At 35.8% G+C, this 23431-nt stretch overlaps 1 protein-coding gene across 2 annotated transcripts in view; it reads right to left on the reverse strand.

Annotated features, from left to right (window-relative positions):
* Plod (procollagen lysyl hydroxylase) overlaps positions 1-23431 on the reverse strand; it is a 339227-nt gene that overhangs the window by 252865 nt on the left and 62931 nt on the right. The window contains exon 6 of one of the 2 annotated variants that reach the window (XM_090392043.1): positions 11053-11076. The exons of the other annotated variant lie outside the window; for it this stretch is intronic. Within the exon in view, the coding sequence (XP_090248169.1) occupies positions 11053-11076 (24 nt within the window). The remainder of the gene's footprint in view (positions 1-11052; positions 11077-23431) is intronic. 2 annotated transcript variants of the gene reach the window in all.

Consider the following 23431-nt stretch of genomic DNA (forward strand, 5'->3'; position numbering starts at 1 on the left):
GTGGTTTGAAGACATGGAGGTGAAAGAATTAAACTGACCAGCACAAAACCTGACCTCAACTCAATCAGCAGTTTATCCAAACCTAGTGGAGAGCCTAAGCTGAAGAGTAATGGCTGTGATAGCAGCAAAAGAAGGCCCGACCTCATATTGACAGCAACACTGTAGTGACAGGAAATACAAACAACTGCTGTCCAGATACTATTGGCAACATAGGTTATCAGCCTGTGAGATTCTGTACCTCCATTACATATCACTCTCCCTAAGTTGTATCATCAGCAAATAACTGAACATCGCACTCAAGATTCTTCTTGATATCATTAATACATGTGTTAAATAATAACAGAACACTGTGGCACACTGCTGACTTCTCTCTCTCTTGGACTCAGCATCTCCGTACACCAATTACCGATAAATGCCAGTCAGTCAGCTACTCTCCTGTTCATGTCACATTACGTACCCATCCCTTTGAGTCTATATAACAACCTTAACGTTTAACTTTATACTAATGCATACAGCTGTTCCTAATGTTGTCTACCCACCTTTCGAAGTGAATTCTTTACCTTGATGATCACTGGTCTATATTTCACTGCATCAGATTTAGCTCCACCCTTTTATAATGGAATTATCTAGCTCTCTTTCTACTCATTAGAAATTGTGCATGTGCTGCAACTCAGATTGAAAAATCAGGTCAGGGGCTGTTTTGCACAATCCTTCTGCTGATATCTTATCAAATCCACTGCTGTATTTAAGTCAAGCTCTTCTAAGCTTAATACTTCTAACTCTGCTGTTTCTTATACAATCTCTGATTCTCAATTTTTCTCTGATTTTTGGCATCCTAACTATATCTTGACTTTATGTATTCTTAACAAACAACAGTTGCTCCAAACACTTAATAGGAAATTCTCATATTCAGTTTTCTTTTCTTTTTACTATAGATGGTTGCAACAGGAGCTGTACTCCATCATCTGAAATTTTTATTCTAACCATACATATCCAAAGATTGTGATATGTATGCTGCATAGACACAGTAAAATTTTTACATCCCCATAATTTAGCATTTCTGGTCAAATATCATCTACTGCAGTTGCATTTATGCAATTTACATTTCTATTAGTCTGTTTTTTCACTTTCCCAATACTGAAATATACTCATAACTGCATTCCTCATGGTTTTTTTGGTGCTAATCATCTAAGTAAATAATTTTTAAAGTAATGCTCCAAACAACCATTTCTTGGCTTAAAAGCTTTCAAACACTTACTTCTCTTCTCTCCAGTAGTCCTAAATGGACCATTGGGTCACTCATGTCTTGAAGGTAATATTCTTTGTTAGCCTCCTCCAATCATCTCGGTCTCTTGTTCTTGATGTCTATTGAGAAAGGGAGGAATTTATCCATTTTTTGATGTTATCAGACTATTTTAATCGAGGTCGGTCCCTAACCCTTCATCCTGGAACGTTTCCTTCTAGTGTTTGCTTTGGAATGCCATTAGCCCTCTCCACATGTGCGAACCATTTCATCTGTCTTCTTCTGATGACTGTCAGAATATTTTCCCTTTTTCTCCTGTCTATGGAATCAATCAGTTTTCGGACATTTTCATTGGTTTTGTGAACGGTATAGGGAATTCTCAAAGTCTTCTGTAATAAATTTAGTTTAATCCTTTATCCAAGGGTAAGCAAACAAAGTTTGCACCTGAAAATAGCTTCAGGACTGAGGTAAGGTGGTACAACACTAGGTAACTTGTAGCAAAGACAAGGAGTGATGAGAGCTTGGTCCACATTTGCTGCGAGTTGCACCACCTTACCTCAGTCCTGAAGATATTTTCAGGTGCAAACTTTGTTTGCTTACACTTGGATAAAGGATAAAACTAAATTTATTATATTCTAACCAAGTGCAAAATAAACTTCCAAAGTCTTCTGCAAGTTTTCATTTCAAAAGACAGGAGTCTCCTCTCATCTTCCCTCAATAAAGTCCAGGCCTCACAACTATACAAGAGGATAGAATTCACCAAGATGTCAATTAGCCTTAGTCTGGTTGTGATTGCTATTCTGTTATCTCCCCACAATGGTTTTAACTTCTGTAGGGCTGCAGTTGCCTTAGCAATTTGGTATTTAATGTCAGTTTTTGAGCGACCATCTCGACTCACCATACTTTCTAGATAAGTGAACTTATCTACATTCTCAATTTGTTTATTGCCAATTTGTATCTTTAAGAATTCAATGTCTGATTTTGAGGTTATCATTGTTTTTGTTTTTTGTAGGTTTATGTATACTCCATATTTTTTTAATGTTCCAAAAATGCAGCTGTTATCTCTTGTAATTCTTCTTCACTTTCTGCCAGAAGATCGATATCGTCTGCAAAACGTAAGTTATTTATTCTTAGTTCACCAACTACTATTCCAGTGTCATATTCATGAAGAGCTTCATCTATTATTACATATTCCAGAAAACAATTAAAAAGAAGGACAAGATGCATCCCAGTCTTATCTCCCGTTCTGCAGGAATAAAGAAATTTAATAATCCTAATGATTATGTTGTCAATACCATAATGTTCTAAAATTTTCCATAATGCCTCGTGCCATATTGAGTCAAAAGCTTACTAGTTTCATGATATTGTCTTCTATCATAAATCTTCTGACAACTTTAGCTACTTTTACATATAACTCAGCTTTCTGATATTTTTCAGAGACTCTGTATCAAAGCTGAAAGGAAGGCAAATTTGGACCTTTTGGTTCAAAAAGACCTAGGTTCAATTCTTATCACTGACTAGGCTCATATAGTACCGAGCCAGTATTTAGGACAAGAAATCAGAATGGAATAGTTAGAATAACACACCAAGATAGGGGTGGGACATAGGGACCTCTGCATTTCATGTATACTAATGCCAGGAGTATTAGGAACAAAAAGGAAGAATTTTTGGCTTTGGTTGGCTCTTCCTTGATACAGGTTATTGGCATTAATGAAACATGGCTGATGGAGAGAATAAAATGGGGGGAGGAGTGTTACTGATGATAGCTGATGAACTGCAACCAAGGAGAATAGAAGTTGTATTGCAGGATAGTGAAAAGAGCTCATTTGAGGCTATTTGGTGTGAGATTGAGACTAGCAGAACAAAATATACAGTTGGGTGCTGCTATAGACCAGGTGATGGAATAGATGGTGGGGAGTATGCATAAACAAATTGATGAAATGAGTGGAAGAAGGGTAATTATTATGGGTGATTTCAACTATAGTAACATTGACTGGAAGGAGGAGAGGATACATGTGAGGAAGGAACTGGATTTTATTTAGTTATTAAGGGATAACTATCTGAGACAGCATGTAATAGAAAATATTAGGGAGTTGAGAGTGCTTGACCTGGTAATAGCATCTGAGAATTTGACTGTAACGAATATGACCATGTTGCCACCTATTCGTGAGAGTGATCATAAGGTCTTGACCTGGGAGGTGGCTAAAAGTGTGGAATTTTCGATGATTAAGACAGGGTATATGTTGAATTACCGTGCTGGCAAGTATGACAAGCTTAGGAGATTGCTTGGTTCAGTGCCATGGCATGTAAAACTGCAAGGGCTGGATGTCGATAGAGCATGGGAAGTGGTCAAGGAGCATTTGCAGGAGGTTATAGCTGATTGTTTAACTAGGGTCTGAATAGTAAAACAAGTAGGGGTTAAATGGATGAATAACACCATTAAGCTTGAGCTGCAAAAAAAGAAACAACTGTGGAGGGAATTTAAAGAGAAAGGTGACCTGTAGGCACATGAATGGTATGAAGCGCATGCCAGAAGGGTAACGAGTGTGGTAAGAAAAGCAAAAGCGGATTAAGAAAGAAAACTAGCTGCAAGCTAAAGAGAATCCCAAACAGTTCTTTCAATATGTTGCAAGTAAAAAAAAAACTGTACACGGCAGAATGATTTTAATCCTTTAACATACAAAGATGTCTGTGACACATCTTTTGCTTATTGCACCAAAATCGATTTTGATGTATCGCAGACGTTATGAAGTTTACGGATTAGAATTCCACATGGAATTCTAATCCGTAAACTGCAACATATGGGAATGGATAAAGGGTTGGTGAGATGGATGGGTGGGTGGTTGATGGAGAGAAAAAAAATAGAGAGAATAGTTTATTCAGGAGGAAAGTCCAAAAGATGGCCTGTGACTAGTGATGTGCCGCAGGGTTCTGTTCTTGGACTGCTGCTGTTTAATTTGTTCATTAACGATATAGGGAAGGATCTAAGAGGAATGGTTCATTTGTTCACTGATGATGCAAAGTTGGGTAAGGCAATAGTGAATGCAGAAGATGTCAAAATCTTGCAGGATGATTTGGATAGATTGGAGGTCTGGGCTAAGGAGAATGGATGTCAATTTCTTCTTCTTCTGCAGCTTCTCCCACTTAAGTGGGGTCACTGTTGATGATGAGTCTCCTCCACATCCTCCCGTCTTGGGCTGTCACCACATCCAAGTTCTTCAACCTCAAGTCCTCTTCTACCAGCTCCCTCCATCTCTTCTTTGGCCGCACACGCTTCCTCCTTCCTTGCAAATCCATCTGCATGACCCTTCTTCCCACATATTCGTCCTCCCTCCTCATCACATGACCAAACCATCTCAACCTTGCCTCCGGTATCTTCACTCCTAAGTTCGTAACTTTCACTGTTCCCCTTACATAGTCATTTCTCAGACGATCATAATTGGATGTCAATTTAATGTGACAAAATGTAAGGTTATGCATTTTGGGGTGAAAAGATTAGCAGCAGTATACCACATTGGTGGAACTGTACTCCAGGAGATTGGTGAGGCCAGGGACTTGGGAGTGTTGGTGGATAGGGAGATGAAGTTTAGGGAGCACACTGCAAAAGTGGCTAAATCAGCTCATCAAATCACTTGGTTGCTGAAGAATACTTTGCCGAGCATAGATAAGCAAGTTATTGTTCCTCTGTACCGAGCCTTGATAAGACCTCATCTCAACTACTGTGCCCAGATTTGGTCACCTAGGTTTCTTCTTGATGGGTAGGAGGTGGAGAGGATCCAGAGGCAAGTGACCAAGATGATAGCAGGTCTATGGAATGAACCTTATGAGAACAGGTTGAAGATTTGTGGGTTGCAGAAATTGGTTGATGGCAGAAAAGAGGAGATATGATTGAGACATTCAAATTGCTGAAGGGTTTCTATAGGATTAATTCAGATATTTTTGAGATCAGGACTGGTGGTGGGAGGACTAGTGGACATCTATGGAAGCTGGGCAAGAGTGTGTTAGTAAGGGTGTTAGAGCTGGTTCTTTACTTTTAGAGTAGTGAATGAGTGGAATAAGCTGCCAGAATCTGTTGTGGGTGCTATGAGAGTGAATGAGTTCAAGGCAAGGTATGATGGATACTGTGAGAATGTTGAATAGTTGTGTGAACATGATGTTTACGGCCTCCCTCAATGAGTGTAAGGACTCCTTGGAGTCGCCCATAGTAATAATAATAATAATATGGTTACAGCAGTTCAAGTTGTGCATTCCTGAAAAATAAAAATTAGCCTCAGAACATACAGATAAATCACTATGCACATCTATCTGCATGGACCTGTAAGAGGCTTGTCTATAGCAGGATCCAGATTTAGGAGTCATAAAATATCACATTCTTGAATATGGAAGCCTTACAAGTGAACCCAGACCTGAATTACATGATCAATTACATCAATGAATTACATCAATCCACCGGTGGAAATTGTATGGTATGCTAGGCCTGATTTGTGTTCTCTTCTTTTTTGCGCGTTTTTTGGTGTTCGTTCATGCGAATTTCCTCTGATCTTCCCATCTGGCCTAAGTACCAGATGCCACAGGAACAATGAATTTCATAAACACCTGGTTTTTTTAAAGAATGATGTGGAGATTTTGGGGGATGTAGAAATCTTGAACTTTTTTCAGAGGTAGAAAAGCAACTTTGATGTTATGTTTGTTTAGTAATTTGGCCATTTTGTCTGTAACATTCTTCATGCACAAACCTCCTAGTATACAACCGACTATTCTATATTTTTCTCAGTATCATCAAATGACACATGTTGATTTAATTTAACCACAGTTCTTATTTTTCTATGACTGAGACAATCAATACTTCAGATTTTTCCAATGGCTATCTAAAGTTTACTTCTTATTTTCAAACTCTTTCCTTAATAATATTCATATATTTGAATCTGCAGTTTATATATGGAAGCTACCATGCTGATTTTTTTAAAAAAAATTTATGTTTTTATTTTCAAAGTGATACTCTCTGATATTGTTATTAATACTAGATGGTGATCATCCCCAGTCTGAAATTCTGTATACAAATCACATCCTTAACCATTCTGAAGATATCACTATAACATAATAATTTTCTTATTTCTAGTAAGAGAGTAAGTGTAGTCATTGCATACCTTTGTTAGTAATGAAGCAATGACTACACTTATGTCCTAAGGCAGAAATGCAGCAGATACTTGCCATTATGATTAATTAGTTTAATCATAATTTAAAAAAAAAAAAAAAAAAAAAATTGGTTATGAACCTAAGACAATAAAAAGAATCCTCAACACACCTCCTACAAGCATCTCATAAAAGCAAGATTTCAAGAAAGCAATCACACTCCCATACATAAAGAATGTTACAGACAAAATGGCCAAATTACTAAACAAACATAACATTGAAGTTGCTTTTCTACCTCTGAAAAAATTTCAAGATTTCTACATCCCTCAAAACCTCCACATCATTCTTTAAAAAAACCAGGTGTTTATAAAATTCATTGTTCCTGTGGCATGTGGTACTTAGGCCAAACAGGAAGATCAGGGGAAATTCGCATGAACGAACACCAAAAAGACGTGCAAAAAAGAAGAGAACACAAATCTGGCCTAGCATACCATACAACTTCCACCGGTGATAATGTACTCTGGCAAAAAAACAAACATGTCTTACATTGAAAAAAATTGTTACATAAGAAAATTTAAAGCTGCAAACATGCTTAGAATTCCAATGCAATGCAACAAAAACCAGGGCCTAATTCTACACCAAGTTTGGTCAACATTGATAAAAAATATACCCAAGTCAGACCTCGGACAATGTGAACAAGAACAATCTGCCCAGCTATCGAATAGTGCTCCCACATATGGGATGGGGACCCCTAAAAGCTCCTCAAAATGCTTGACTCAATACAAAGGAGAGCAATTAGACTTATTAGACTTACCAACTCACTCCCTCCACTTCTGCACAGACGTTTGGTTTCTGCAATATGTATATTCTACAAATCTTTCCATGAAAAATGCTCCATCTGAAATAACATCAATAATTCCTCCACTCAGTACCAAGCTTGTTGGAACACATGCAGTTGCTGCTCAACATCCCTCCACAGTGCAACTAGAAACAAACAGAACAAATTTCTTTTCCTCCTCCTCCTTAATCCCTGCAACTGCTGTGTTGTGGAAGTCTCCCTCCTGTTGCGTTTCCCAAGGAATACAATTTACAGTCATTTAAGTCAAACGTAAACAAGTCCTCATTTCCCAACCCACTACCCATACATGGAACTAATGTACTATAAGTTGATCAACCAACCTCTCAAGTATGGGCTCAACATAAAAAAAAATTCATCATCATCATGCATATCAAGGATTTAGGCCTAGCGAGGCCTGTTCCGGCCTTAGAAGTCATCATTGAATCGTTTAAGAAGATGTCCTGGTTTTCTTTTTCCTAATGGCTTGTTTTGGTAATCTTTCTATTTTCATTCTTTGAACGTGTTCCATCCATTTATGTTTATATTTTGTAATTTTTTCTATTACTGGTTCTTGGTTTAATTCTTTCATAATTTCTTTGTTTATTTTGTGATCAAATAGAGTATACTTTGCAGTTTTTCTCATAAACTTCATTTCTGCTGTTATTAATCTTTGTTTGTCTTCTTGTTTTATTGTCCAGATTTTACTTCCATACAATAAGACTGGCAGGGCTAATGTATTGTATACTTTTAGTCTGGTTTGTTTTTGAACTAGGTTTGGTTTAAATATAGAATTAATTACACCTGTTATTTTTAAATATTTTACAATTTTCACGTTTATATCTTTTTTGTTTTCATATGTGATCATACATCCTAGATCAGTGATGGCGAACCTTTTTACCCAGGTGTGTCAAACATCTTTTTTTTTAAATATTGACGTCATTGATGCGCCACTTGCATACATGGATTATAAATTTAACTACATAATCATTGATGGTGACTTATACATATCATATTAGGCTATTTATTTAATAGGACATTGATATAAAATCTATGAATTCATATTATACAATTAATTTAATAAAGTGAAATTACAAACTTACATTACATTTGATGACTTTTCTGTTGCTGAGTATTGGAAGAAAGTTGCTTTATAGAAGGGCTATAGTGTGTACATTTTAATGCTACACAGGCAGCACTCATATCATTGTTCAATCTATTTCTCCCTTTCAATTTGATATTATTTAAGGCAGAAAATAGAGTTTCACAAGAGTATGTAGAAGAGAAAATTATTAGAAGAGCTTTAGCTCTAACTACAAAATAAAATAGAAATAGGCTAACTATAAAATATAATTCTTTCAATGAACCAAAACCTACCTTCGCCTTAACTGAGAGCGATCTTACACGATTTATCGCAATTTTTTCATCAGAATACCAATATTTTTCAACATCCAAGGTGTGTCACCTGAAAACCTCAAGTGTGTCAGTGCTGACATGCATGTCATAGGTTTGCCATCACTGTCCTAGGTAGTTAAATGAATTCACCTGTCCTAAGATCTTGTTATCTATTACTATCTTAGTTCTTGCTGGATCTTGTCCTTTAAAGGCCACAGTTTTTGATTTTTCTGTTGATATTATCATACCATAATCTTTGGCTATCTCATTTATATCTAAAATAGCTTTCTCTAAGTTACCTTCAGAATTTGTAATTTGGTCGTCGGCAAAAAGGAGAATATTTAAGTTCACAGTAGGAGAAATAAGTTTAGTTTAATCCTTTATCTAAGTGTGAGCAAACAAAGTTTGCGCCTGAAAATATCTTCAGGACTAGGGTAAGGTAGTACAACACCAGGCAACTCATTGCGAAGGTGGAGAAAGCTCTCATCACTCCTATCTCAGTATCTCCCATAATGCAAAGCATATCTTCTTGCGGATATTTGTAATGCTATGCATTAAAGCAAGGGCCACTACCCATACTGGTTTCGACCTTTACTGAGGTCTCATCAGTGGGAGCCAGGCACAGTAGTGGAGACACCAAGGCAGAAGCAATGAGAGGTCATCCCAACCTATAGGAGTTGCCAAAGGGTGTACAACCTTTTTAATAAATTACTCTGGATTCAGAGAAAGATGTTGAGAGTTTATTTTTCACTTGGTTAGACTATAATAAGTTTAGTTTAATCCTTTATCCATGTGTGAGCAAACAAAGTTTGCATCTGAAAGTATCTTCAGGACTGGGGTAAGGTAGTAACAACACCGGGCAACTTGTTGCAAAGGTGGAGAAAGCACTCATCACTCCTATCTCAGTATTTGGGAGATACTCTCTAAATCCACTCTGTACTTCTAAATAAAGTTTCCGGAATATTTCATTATTTTGCTATTTAAAATTCTGCTAGCTTTTTTCCATTCTATTGGGGGTGGGGGGGGTTACCAGTTGAATAAATTTCATTTAAAAGTAATAGGAGTCTTTCTTTGAATCTTGTTCCTGCATATTTATATAGTTCTGAACCTAGCTTATCTTCTCCAGGTGATTTTCCACTTCCTTTTCATTAAATGTTTGCAGTTGTCTTTTTTAAAATATTTATCAGTCCACAATTCTGTGTAGAAATTTAGAAATTCTTCTAATTTCAATTCAGTGTTTAATTTTGTTTTCTTTATTATCTGCATTTAAGTGTTTCAAAATCTTATATACATTGGGTATTATGGAGTAAAAAAAAAAAATTAAAAATTAAAAAAATAATAATAAAATAAAAACATCACTCTACTTGAAATTGGTTTCCATTCAAGTTTATATGTAGTGTTGAAAAACACCTATTGCCTGCATAAATCATGTTATGTATTATTCACAAGGATCTCACCTGTTGTAGTCCTTTTGTTTCGGTAACACCGATTATGTCCACATAGCATTTGTAATTATTCTGTTAATCACTTCTTTTCTATTGAGATGATTTCTACAGATCACTTTATCACTGTTTACCTTGGTCCCTTGATGGAAAACAGAAGGGCCACTGCTAAGTGGGAGGTATCAAGCCAGCATATCTGATTAGGCTGTACCATCATGACAGTGTCATTAGCCAATACAAAATACAATATGGTTGGCTAAGTGCCATGTGATAAACTGTATCTGCAATGATCAGTAAAAACTTATTTTTTTTATTTTTTTTATAAATTCTTACTCCTGCTTTTCATATTTTTTAGTTTCTTCTTGAGATTCTAAGATTTACATGCCTTCAAAATTTTAGGATATTATATAATATTGATTTAATTCTTATCTCTTTTATAGCATTTTGTTCTTTTCTCTACGATTTGCCATATCTTTCATCCCTTCTAGTATAAATGCTTTTCTTGTAATGCAAATTGTTCTTTTTCTATATCTCATTAATAGGTCTGTGATATATATAAGAAATAAATAGATAAATATCTTCACTGATATGTAGGACGGAACCAGAAAAAGTACATTTGCTAGTCAATACTAATGGCCTAGTCGCCATGTCAAGTTACGAGAGTAAGTTATGATTATTTTCCTTCAAAAAGTGTGCAATTTCTTTAACAAAATGCTAATTATAATAAATGATGTATTTATTATAATTAGCAAGGAGAATATTTATTACCAATTACAAAGACAATGCATTTTATTGAGCAATGTAAGAAACAATCTAGAATGCAACATTACCACAAACAAATATAACAGCTAATAGTTAGGAGTTATTCAGAAAAGCAACAGCTATCTTTCTTAATTACTTTATAATGTTTCCTAATCCTTAAATTAATCAAGGAAATACTAATAAAGTTATTTCAAGAAAAGGAAAAGAAAATCATGCAAAAGAAAGGCCAGAATAATCCTTACCTGTATAAGAAAAGTCAGAACAGGCTGTCAGTCACCAAGCAAGAAGGACAAACAGGCATGAAAAAAGAGGATAATGACAAAATAGCACGTAAGTTGAGGATATTTTTATTATATGAAATTGTAAGTTTTTTCAAAGCATAATTTACTGACTGGCCAAACTCTAGTATTAATATTAGTACAATTATTATTGGTAATACTAAAAATATGAATAATGGTTTAATGCATGTGAAAACAAGATTTGTTGGGCTTATATTTTGTCACTTGTTACAAAGGAGAGAAAACATGCTAAGAAGAAACAGTAAAACAACATTCAAAGAGTGACATCCATTACATATTTACAACTCAAGTCTGAATCACAGTTCATAAATATGTGTGGGAGAACACGCTATTAGAGTTCTTTTGAACATTGCTCTAATTTGAACAATAAACAATCATAAAAATTTGTGACAATTAAAGATGCCAAGAAAAGTGTAAGCAAACAAAGTTTGCTTACACATAGAATTTCTTAGCATCTTTAATTTATAATGAAGTGGAAAAGTTTTCAATAACTAGCTCTAATCCAGAGTATATTGATAATAAGCTAACATCTTTTGATTAACTTTTATATGGGAAATATACGACTTCTGCATTATTCCAATCTTAGTAATTCTGCATCTGGCTCCCACTGATAACCTTTATCTTTGGGTTTGCTGATTTCTGTGGAGTAGAGAGAGAGAGAGAGAGAGAGAGAGGCTCTGTTGAGCAGCAGGTTTTTACTTATCATTGAGAGGAGCCACTGCTCAGTTTCCTGTCCTGGAGTCATTCAGGTCAGGAGTGATGAGTTTAGTAGCGATCGTTTAGGGTCACTCAGTGAAATTTAGAGTGATCTTGTGGATCACTCAGAGATTTAGGAGAGGCATCCCCACACTTTAACATACCTCAATAATGGTCAAAACCAGTCTGGGTAGTAGACCTTCCCATGATGTATACCATACACATCCAAAAGGATGTGTGTTTTGCTTATGAGATATTAAGACAATTAATGTGAAGTGACTAGCTTCTATATACAAGTAACCTGGTCATGATGATTCTTTAGCTGCAAACTTTGTTTGCTTACACTTGAATAAAGGATTAAACAAGAATACAATTTCTTGGCATCTTTAATATAATGGCATACATTCTGAATGATTCAAATGTGGAAAATGAAGTGGTCAGTCAGAGATCTCCATGAAAAGATGAATTTGTATTGAATTTTGTGAAGTATCTTGACTTAGTTACAGTGAACTGACCTTTAATACCTGTGAAACACTGCCTCACTATCCTGATTTGAATAATTCAAAATGCATGCCAGTACTTAAATTCTGGAAAGTGATTATCATAAATTGTCGAAGAAAGCTTTCCATTTGGTTATTACAAAATAAATTATATTCTTGATTCAATCATGAGCACCAGCACACAAAGTTTGCATGTGAATGTATGCTAAAGTGTACAAATTAAATTTAGTTAAAACCTGACAATGAAATGACATGTAATTTTTTTTTCAGAATTTGTAATTTTTAATAGCAGTTACAGTTTTATTGCATTCATCATCACTGTGGCAGTATTTATTTCCGTACAGTACAGTACACCTTGAGTAAGAGCTGAACTGAATGTGCTCCATTCTATTGCAAAATCTATTAGCTATGCTTGTAATATTTTTGTGATATTGTTGCTAATTTTTTTTAACAACTCATTCACTTTTAGAAGGGATTCTACAAGATGGTTTTGAATATTTTCTAAATTCTTGGGATCCAAAAATGAAGAGGCTTTATAAAAATTATGGTGATTTAAATACCTTTCATTAAAAGAATAAAGTAATGTACTCATTGATACAATATACACATTTATACAATAAGTTTCTTCTGGACTTTGCTGTATATTACCGGAACCAATTTCCCCAGGAAATTTTTTTTTTTTTAGCATGTTTATGTTTAAAATCCATTGTTTCAATAAATATATATTATTATTATTATTATTATTATTATTATTACGGGTATCTCCATGGAGTCAGTAGACTCATCGCGGGAGACCCAAACTAGCAAAACAATATCTGTCATATCTCTTCTTGAATTCATTTACAGATGAAGAGCTCACAACAAAGTCAGGCAATGAATTCCACTCATTCACCACCCTCCAGGCAAAAAACCTTGTTCTGACACCTTTGTTAACCACACTCTTCTTTAATTTCCAGAGATGACCTCTTGTTCTTCCATCACTATCACACAGCTGAAACATTTCCCCTGCATCAATCCTATAAAAACATATAGAATATAGACATTCTGATTTCTAAAACTTCCTTGCCATCAAGTTTTCATGCTTGAAATTTCTGATAATTCTTCAGATGTGCTTTGAATGATCTCATATGCTTTTATAATGTGCCTTGAATATTTAGATTTAGATATGAATATGTGTGCCCAAAAATCTGCAAAAACAGTTTCAAATTTATGTTTAAGAATGGGTAAAAATCCAAAATAGTTGTAACTTTGTATGAGCATCTTTATTAAATTTATCACATTCAAGAATGACCATAAACTGTAGTTAAAGCTCTGTCTTCCATCCACAAATGAGTTTTTCCCAAGAAATGGGCTTCAATTTATAAAATTTCACATTTCTCAGTAGAAACAATAGAAATAGTTTTAACAGTTGTTTATAATCATTATTACCATTATCATCAAATTCCTGATATGTACCTTCAGAAGGTGTACAGGATATTACGAAAGTACATGAAAAAAAAAACTTCAATACTAACCTATCAAAAATCTTCCTCCAAATTAATCCATCAACACTCCAATATTATTGGATCATATATTTCTGTCTTCTAAGGCACTTCTTACTGTATCAATCCACCAAGATCTTGGTCTTTTTCCTAGGTCTTTTTCTGTTGCCATCCTGGGAAAAAAAACATCATTTTGCTAACCCTTACCCTTCTATTCTAGTTAATAAACCATATCACCTGAGATTAGCTCTGCTCACACTTTCCTAAATGCTAACAATGTCAAGTTTTCGCCTAATATTCTTGTTTTTAATATTATTATTATTAACCAGATCTCCATGGAGTCACAAACTCATCGTGGGAGGCAAATACTGTTACACACAAAGGCCACCAAACTGTGCTTTAAACTCATTAATGTATCCGCATTCACCACAATATCGGGTAATATATTCCACTGACCAACCACTCTCCATGCAAAGAACTTCTACTCTTAATGTCGCTGCTCACACCTTCCTTATACAACTTCAAGGCAAGTTTCCCTCGTTCCATCCCTTTTCTCTATTCTACACAAAATTTCTTCCACATTAAGCTGGCTTTGCAAACTTCATTCCTTCAATCTGTGCTCATATTCCACAACCCAAAGATCAGATATAGTTTCAGTTAGTCTTCTCTGGACTCTTTTCAACATATCCTCATCATCGTGAAAACAAGGGTACCAAATCTGCACAATAATCCAATATGAGATACATTTTAGATTTATCATCATCATCATCAAATTCCTGCCATGTACCCTCAAGGGGTGTACAGGATATGACAGTACTACATGAAAAAATTACATCATTACTAACTTCCTATCTACAATTTTCCTCCAAATCAGTCTGTTACTTGTCAAGACTCCAACATTATCAGATCTTATATTTCTATCGTCTAAGGCACTTTGTACCGTATCAATCCACCTATATCTTGGTCGTCCTCTGGGTCGTTTTCCTGCAAACCTGGCAGAGAACACTTTTTTTGCTAATCTTTCCTCTCCCATTCTATTCAAGTGACCATACCACCTGAGATTAGCTCTGCTAACACATTCCTGGATGCTGACAATGTCAAGTTCTTTCCTAATATCCTCATTTTTAATATGATATTGCCATTGATGCCATCTGTTCATGCCTCTAATCTTTCTCAGGACTCTCATATCTGCGATCTCTAGTCTTTGGTCAAATGTTTCACTTCTGACCCAGCTTTCAGATCCATAAGTTAAAACAGGTTTGAACACTATCTTGTATACAGCTAATTTTAGTGTTCCGACTAATTTCTTTCTTATTCCATATGAATTTATTCAATTGACTTCCCACCATACCAGCTTTGCTGATTCTGTTGTCTATTTTTATATTTAATTTACCATCTTCAGTAAAAATCATGCCTAAGTAGCTGAAATGTTTTACTCGTTCCACAGGTTCTCCATTCACAACACAGTTGACATTTTCAATGATTCTGCCTATTTTCATTGTCTTTGTCTTTTTATTGCTGACCTTCATACCATATCTGTTACAACAGCTATTCAATTTAGTCAGGGAATCTTGCAGACTTATTTAGAAGTATAACATCATCTGCATAAAGCAAAGAGCTGACATTAACATCTCCAATTTTGATATCATGTTTAATATCACTTTCCTTCATAATGTGATCCATATAGATAATGAATAACAGAGGGGATAATGTACATCCTTGTCTCACATCAGATTTAACATTAAACATCTTCCTGTACTTCCTTCAATTCTAACTGCTGACTTACAACTCAAATAAAGACTAAGTATTGCTTGATATAATGCCCCATTGACACCATATAACTGTAGCGTATTGAATAACTTCTCTCTTGGCACCTTGTCATATGCCTTTTCGAAATCGACAAAACTTAAATACAGATCTTTGTTGTATTCCCATGCTTTCTCGACTATTTGTCGTAAAGTGAAGATCTGATCCTGACAGCCTCTGTTTGGCTTAAATCCAGCTTGTTCTTTACCAAGCTTTTCTTCTACAATTCTTCTCAACCGTTTCTCAAGTATACTTGCATAGATCTTGCCAGGAACACTCAGTAGGGAAATACCTCTGTAATTCTCATATTCAGTTTTATTTCCCTTTTTATATATGGGTACTATGAGAGCTCTACTCCAATCATTGGGAATTCGTCCCTCTGTCCAAGCTTTCTGAACTATGCAGTGCAGCCACTGTAAGACTTTTATACCGCCATACTTCAGCATTTCTGGTCGAATATCATCTACTCCTGCTGCCTTTCCACATTTCAAGCCTTTGATGGCTTTTTCTACTTCAAAGGCTATGTATGGATATGTATTCCTGACTGCATTCCTGGTCAGTGTTTTTTTATCACTGTGCTGTCATCACTGCTTGTTTCATTTAGCAGTTTTTCAAAGTAATTACTCCATACTTCAAGGATATCTTTTTCTCCTGTTTTCATGTCACCTTTATCATCTCTAACTCCTTTTACAGCACTCTTTCCTCCATTCCTAAGTTTCTTCAACAACCTCCAGAATATTTTGCCACCTTCTTGATATTTATTTTCTATATTCTTGCCAAAGTCCTCCCATGACTTTTGTTTAGCTAGTTTTACACACTGTTTAGCTTTCTTACATTTGTCTCTGTATTCTGTAAGAGTAAAAGCTGACTTATTTGCCAGGGACTTTTGATATGCTTTCTTCTTTTCCTTCACTGCCTCTTTAACTTCCTGTGTCCACCAGGGAGTTCTGACTTTTTTATCCTTGCACACAACCTCACCACATGCCTCTCTGGCAGAATCAATCAATCGTTTCTTCAGAGTTTGCCACCGAATCTCCAAGGTTTGATTCCTGTTCTCAAACTCTTTCATTTTCTTTTCAATAATCTTTCTGTATTTTAGTCTACAGTTCACATCTGAGAGCTACTCAACTTTTATTCGCTTTAAAAGTTTCTTACATGTTATTCTTTTCAATATGAAATTCAATTTTATCCTGCTCAAGACTAAATAGTGATCACTTCCAATTTCAAATCCTCTGTACACTCTGGTGTCCTGCACTAGGGAGAAAACATCACTATCAACAATAACATAGTCAATGAGACTTCTCTTATTCCTAGCCTCTTCTCTCCATGTGAATTTGTGCACATTTTTATGTTGGAACATGGTGTTAGTAATAATCAATCCATGTCCTGAACAGAAATCCAGCAGGTATTTGCCATTATTATTAGCTTTGCTCTTTTCTCCAAATTTTCCCAAAATATTTTTGTATGTCTCACAATCATTTCCTACTCTGCTATTCAGATCCCCAACAAGGACCAACTTTTCCTTTTTCATTGTGTCAGTTGCTTTTTCTAAAGCATCAAAATATTCCTCCACTTCTACCTTAGTAGAACCTGCTGTGGGACCATAGGCACAAATAAGTCTCATTGTCCAGTTCCCCATTCTCATATTTGCCCACATTACTCTACTTGAGACTGACTGCCATTCAAGAAGATTAGCCTCATATTTTGTGTTGAATACTATGGCTGCTACTCCTTTTCCTTGATTGTCATTGCCTGAATATAACATTTTGTATTTATTGCTCAGAAAGATCTCACCAGTTTTGGTCTTTTTTGTTTTAGTCACCCCTATTATGTCGATCTGGTACTTATCTAATTCCTCAGCTAGCTCCATTTCTTTGCCATTCAGGCTTCTTATGTTGATAGTACCGATCTTTAACTCTGGTGATGTTGAGTTGGGGTTTGTTTTCAGATTTGTTCCAGTAGCTGACTTTTCGCTGTTCGCCCTGGTTCCATGGCGAAAACAACGGGGTCTTGTTTAACCGAGTGACGCCCCAGCCGGCATGAAATTTTGTCATGTTGTACCATCATTTTTTATTTTGGTTTAACCAATAAGAATACAATTTGGTCGGCTAAATCCCAAATTTCCAGCCCATCCTCGTTCGTTCAGTATCAAAGTAGATACCCAACAGGGTGCACCACGAGAGGGTGAGGATTGGACATTAGGTCAGAAGCCCTGGTCGGTTCTCCGCATTCCTTTAAAGGCTATGTGGAGGTCTCCTCTCAGTTATACAGCTTTGATCATTAAGCACCCCATTTTAGATTTATTATTATTATTATTATGTGACACCTCCAAGGAGTCCAAAGATTCATTGAAGGAGGGCACCTACTCTACAACAAACCACATCATCTACACCAACACCATCTACTGTCCACCACCAATAATATTTTCACAGACAATCACAAACATCCATGCCCATGACAGGATTCAAACGCACAGCCTTTTGGTTGAAGAGTGGGTATGCTAACCATTCAGCCAACCAGGCCAGCATATTGATACTGCTATTAATGCCATCTGTTCATTCCCCTAATCTTTCTCAGAACTCTCATATCTGTAGTCTCCAGTCTTTGATTAAGTGTTTTATTTCTAATCCAGCTCTTAGATCCATAAGTTAAAAATTGTTGCCTGTGATATTTCACAGAGAACCATTTTTATCTGTGAAATTCACTTATAATTAAGTTCAAAATATGTAAATAGCAACATACATGCATTTTGTCATGTCTGGCCAAATGCACTGTAAATTCAAATCATGCAAACATGTAATGCTATTAATTTAATTGCATAACATTTAATATAATTAAATGTGATATTAATTTCAAACAGACAAATATAATGTAAATGCAAAACATGAAAATCATCTCTGACATACATTTGGTCATGTCTGACCATACATCTGGTCATGTTTGACAAGGTCATAACAATGCATACTATAGTAGGCTCAGAGATGCGAGACTCTGACACTTCTGCACATGTCAAAAGAAGGAGAATCCATTCCGATTATAGGGTAATCAATCCATCTTGTGGGATGAGTTGTTTATTATTACACATTGGAAAATTAACTTCTCTTTTATGATCATTGTAGTTTTTAAAGTGGTAACTATTTTGCTTGTATAACAGTTGGAAAATTTTACACATAAAGCATGCGATTTCGTGTGTTGGTGACCAATTCGTACACCGCCTTATTTCTTTCTTCCCTTCAACATGAATTGACTCTTCTTGGCAGCCTGCCAATGATGGCTCTCACTTCTGTGGTCGGACTATATCAGCAGCAATGAAACCATCAAGATACAGTGTTACCAATAGTGTCAATTTTCAATTTTTTTTTTTTTTTTTAAATTAACCTGTTCATATGAACAGTGCTCTACATAAAAACACAAAGTAAGTAAGGTAAATCACAAAATTGCTGATTTTAAAGTGACTAATAAATTGGGTGCACTGCACTGCCAAAAACAGTATTTTAATCAAGTGCATCATTTTAAATTTTCAGTTGTCCTTAAGCAAACTCTTACCTAAGTTTGAATATATTTTCAAAAATAATTATGGTTGGTGGATATATCATTAATTTATTACCAATACAATCTATCTATGGGAAGGACTGAGTACTTTTACTTAAGAGCTATGAAAATATATTGGAAAGGAAGGAAGGCGAGAAGAAATGACTGTGCATATTGAGAGAGAAAAGAAAACGGAGGAGAAATGTGATGGTATGCTAATCATCATCATCATCGTCGTCATCAAATTCCTGAATTTTCATTCAAGGGATGTACAGGCTATTATGATAGTAATACATGAAAAGTATAAATTATCGTTCATTTCCTATCAATAATTTTGCTATCAGGCTGTTAACTGCCATGACTCCAATATTGTCAGATCTAATATTTCAGCTTTCTAAGGCATTTCTTACTGCATCAATCCATCTAGGTTCTGGTCTTCCTCTCCATGCTTTTCCTGGCATTAAACATCTGTTTTGCTAATCTTTCCTCTCCCAATCTATTTAAGTGACCATGCCACCTGAAATCAACTCTGCAAACACATTCCCGAATGCTATCAATCTAACGATACCCTCATTTTTAATGTGATGCCATCAGCTCACTCCCTTAATTTTTTTTTTTCTCTTGGACCCTCACATCTGTGGTCTCTAGCATTCATCAACTGTTTTACTTCTAACTAGCTCTCGGATTCAAGAGTTAAAACTGGTTTTAACATTCGGCTAGTTTAGTATTTTGACTACTTTCACTCTTAGTCCATATAAATGTATTCAGTTGACACACCTGAATACATTTACCATGATATATACCGTATATGTTCACATATAATGCAATCCACGTATAAATTTTCATATAATGTCCACATATAATGTGATCTGTTAATCTTGTTCCCTAACATTATAAATAAAACAATATGAATTAACGAAAGAAATATTTATTTTAAAACAAAATGTCAAAATCCTTTAAATTCTTCTCCATCTTTTGAGTCATCAAACATTTCATTTATAAATTCATCTGTAGGCATTGCGTCATCAGTGTAGCAGTTGTTGTCATCGTCACCATGCTCTCCATTTTGTTGTGCATCATCCTCGCTTTCGTATATGACGTCATCTTCGGATCCATCCATTGAATTACTTAATCCACATTAAAGAAATGAGCATTGAATCATTTCAGATGGTATCGAATCCCATGCTTCTTTAACCCAGCTGGTGACTAGGGTGATCTCAGGCTTCTGAAAATTCCCACCCTTTGTCATCTTCACCAAACCAAACGACATCTATTCTCTCCATTTTTCACGTAAATGATCTTTAAATGGCTTAATCAAGCTGACATCAAGCGGCTGCAAAACAGAAGTTAAACCACCCGGTATGACTGCTAGGTCTGCACGTAGCTCGTGCTTTCTCTTTGCTTGCCTCCGTAAAATGCACCCGGAACATATCCCAGACTAGCATGCTTTGTTGACGTAACAAGCTACCTGGACGTACGTTCCATACTTGATCCAGCCACATTTGTGCACCTTCTTCATCCATCCAACCTTTCTGATTGGCACGAACAATGACACATGGTGGAAATTTCATATGCTTCGGAATTTTCTTTCTTTTAAATATCACTGTCGGCTTTAATTTGGTTTCATCTGCCATACACGCTAGAACAATGGTAAAATGCGTATTTTTATGTCCTGTTGTTTTTATGAAGACACTCTTTTCACCAACTGAGTTTACTGTTCGATTCCCAGGCATATCAAAGTACATTGGCGTCTCATCCATATTGCCTATTTTGGAAAGTTCATATCCGTGCACTTCCGTAATTTTATGATAAATTTATGGAAGGAACCCACTTTTTCTTCAAGCTGTTTTGGTAATTTCTGCGCAATTTTTGTTCGGTATCGTAATGTTAATGCTTTACGTTCCATAAACCTGTTGCACCACCCAGGCGAAGCAAGAAAAGATGAAATAGCTGGTGTCTCCTTGCTTCGCCTGGATGGTGCAACAGATTTATGGAACGCAAAGCATTAACATTATGATACCGAACAAAAATTGCACAGAAATTACCAAAACAGCTTGAAGAAAAAGTGGGGTCCTTCCATAAATTTATCATAAAATTACAGAAGTGCACGGATATGAACTTTCCCAAATAGGCAATATGGATGAGACGCCAATGAGTTGTAGAGCTCGAAAACGAATTGCATTTCTTGTTACTATAATGTCATCTTGTCGTTGCATCAAAATCTATTAATTTAGCTCTTCTTCGAGTTCTGGAAAGGATGCTACATCTCCACGACCGGCACGTTTCATTTTGGGGATTTTTTCAAGACTGTCTTTTTGCTTATGCCAAAGTCTAATATTACTCTCTGCTACACCACATTCTCTCATAGAAACACTGTTATTATGTTCTTTTGAAAAATGCATAACTCACAATTTAAATCCTGCTTCAAAAGATGAACATTTACGTTTCTGTTGGCTCATTTTCAGGCTAGGTTTGTTTAACGAATAATATTTAAAATGAACTGTGGTTAAACCAATATAACGGTGCTAATATCCCGCCAAGGGGACAGAATATTAGCACTACTTACATTACTGTCTTTATGCGCAGATACGATGCACGCTCGGTCGCCAAATGCGAGTGGGTCAAGTAGATTTGGTTGCATAGGCATTAGGTAGTATATATTGTGTGTGCAAGTCTATTAAGATCCACATATAATGCGAACCCCTAATTTAGACCATAAATTTTTCGCATTATACACAATAATATACAGTAATCAAGTAACCATGCCCTATTGCCCTATTAACCAGCAGGGTTAACACTGTGAAAACCAACTCCATCACTTTTAGTTTCTCTTTTGCTATTCTATTCTCACTCAAGTTTTGTATGAAATTCTACACACCAAAACGAAGCACCTGAATGAAATGTTCATTAATATGTATATTATTTCTGGGAAAACTCCCATGTTACTCCTCTTAATAAACTATTATAATTACTGCTATTTTGCCCTGCTTCAGTTTGGAGTGCCCCTGTTTAAATGTCATTGGCTATTTACTCACGGATTCTTAGGGCATTGTGGATGTAAATTTACCAAAAAGTATATGTAGCATAAGGAAGAGAAATTTACACATACCTTTTTCTGGGTGTTGTGGCTTTTGTTCTTTCTGCGATGTCCGAAAACTACTGAGTGTGTGTGTGGGGGGTATGCAATTTGGGAGAATTAAATTAGAAAAACCCGGTTTTTTTTCAGTAATATATATATACATATATATTATATTATTATGTTATATAGGGTGGGGAAAAGGTGAAAGGGTTGATTTTTTTATATAGGGAGGGGGAAGGGGAAAAGGGGGTTAACGGGGTGCAGTCTGTTTCGACTATTTTTGGTCGTCATCTGAACACATTGGGAAAGTGGATGCTATGTCAGGTTGGGTAGGTGCTTCTGTTTTTGAAGTGTTTGTGTTATCGCCTATTGGTCAGGGTTGTGACCTCAATTTTATGTTCTGAAGCTTCCAAACCTCGGAGATTATGTAGGGCCTGTGTACGTTGATAGAGTTCGCGTCACATTTTATGGCTATTGTTTCCGATATTCTAAGCATTGTTTCATTGTCTTGTCTGTCTACTATGATGGCCTTGTCGATCTGCGGGGTATGTTTTTGTTCAAGGGCGTGAACAGCTTTTACAGTTTTTCCCGTGCTTTGTATTCGATTTTTCTTTTTGATGTTAAGTTTTTTAGTGTTTAAATGTTCAGGAATAGGGATGTTACAATCACGGAAGTGTTCTTGTAGTCTTGCCCATAAAGACCTGATGGTGGAACCTGTGTAGGTGATATCACAGTCTTTTTGGCAGGGAAATTTATAGACTACATTGTGATGTTCAAATATTTCTTTCTGTGTGTGAGGTTTGGTGGATTTTAAAAGATTTGCCAGTTTTTGGTTTGTGGTGAATACCAGTTTGTAGTCAGTATGTTTGAAGATGTATTTATAGGCTTTGTATGTGTTTTGGGTGTATAGTAGTTTGATAATTTTTTGTGTTGGGAAGTTCGTTTTGGTACTTGGGTTGTTTTGGCGGTTTTTTGCTGTCCTGTTTGCGTAGTTAATCAGTTGTGTAGGATAGTTGCAATTTATGAAGATCTGTTAGTTTTTTTATTTCTGCGTTTAGACTATTCTGATTGGTTGAAAATTTGTAAGCATTTATGAATTGTGATAAGATGACAGATTTTTTAACAGAATATGGATGGTACGAGTGAAAATGGAGGTATTTTCCGATATGCGAGAGTTTGTAGTATACTTTCATGGCTATTTTGTTGTGTGTTCTGGTTAATGCCAAGTT

Source organism: Typopeltis vanoorti, chromosome 4 (assembly GCF_054136105.1).
Source record: "Typopeltis vanoorti isolate ZY-2024b chromosome 4, IOZ_Tvanoo_1.0, whole genome shotgun sequence".
NCBI lineage: Eukaryota > Metazoa > Arthropoda > Arachnida > Uropygi > Thelyphonidae > Typopeltis > Typopeltis vanoorti.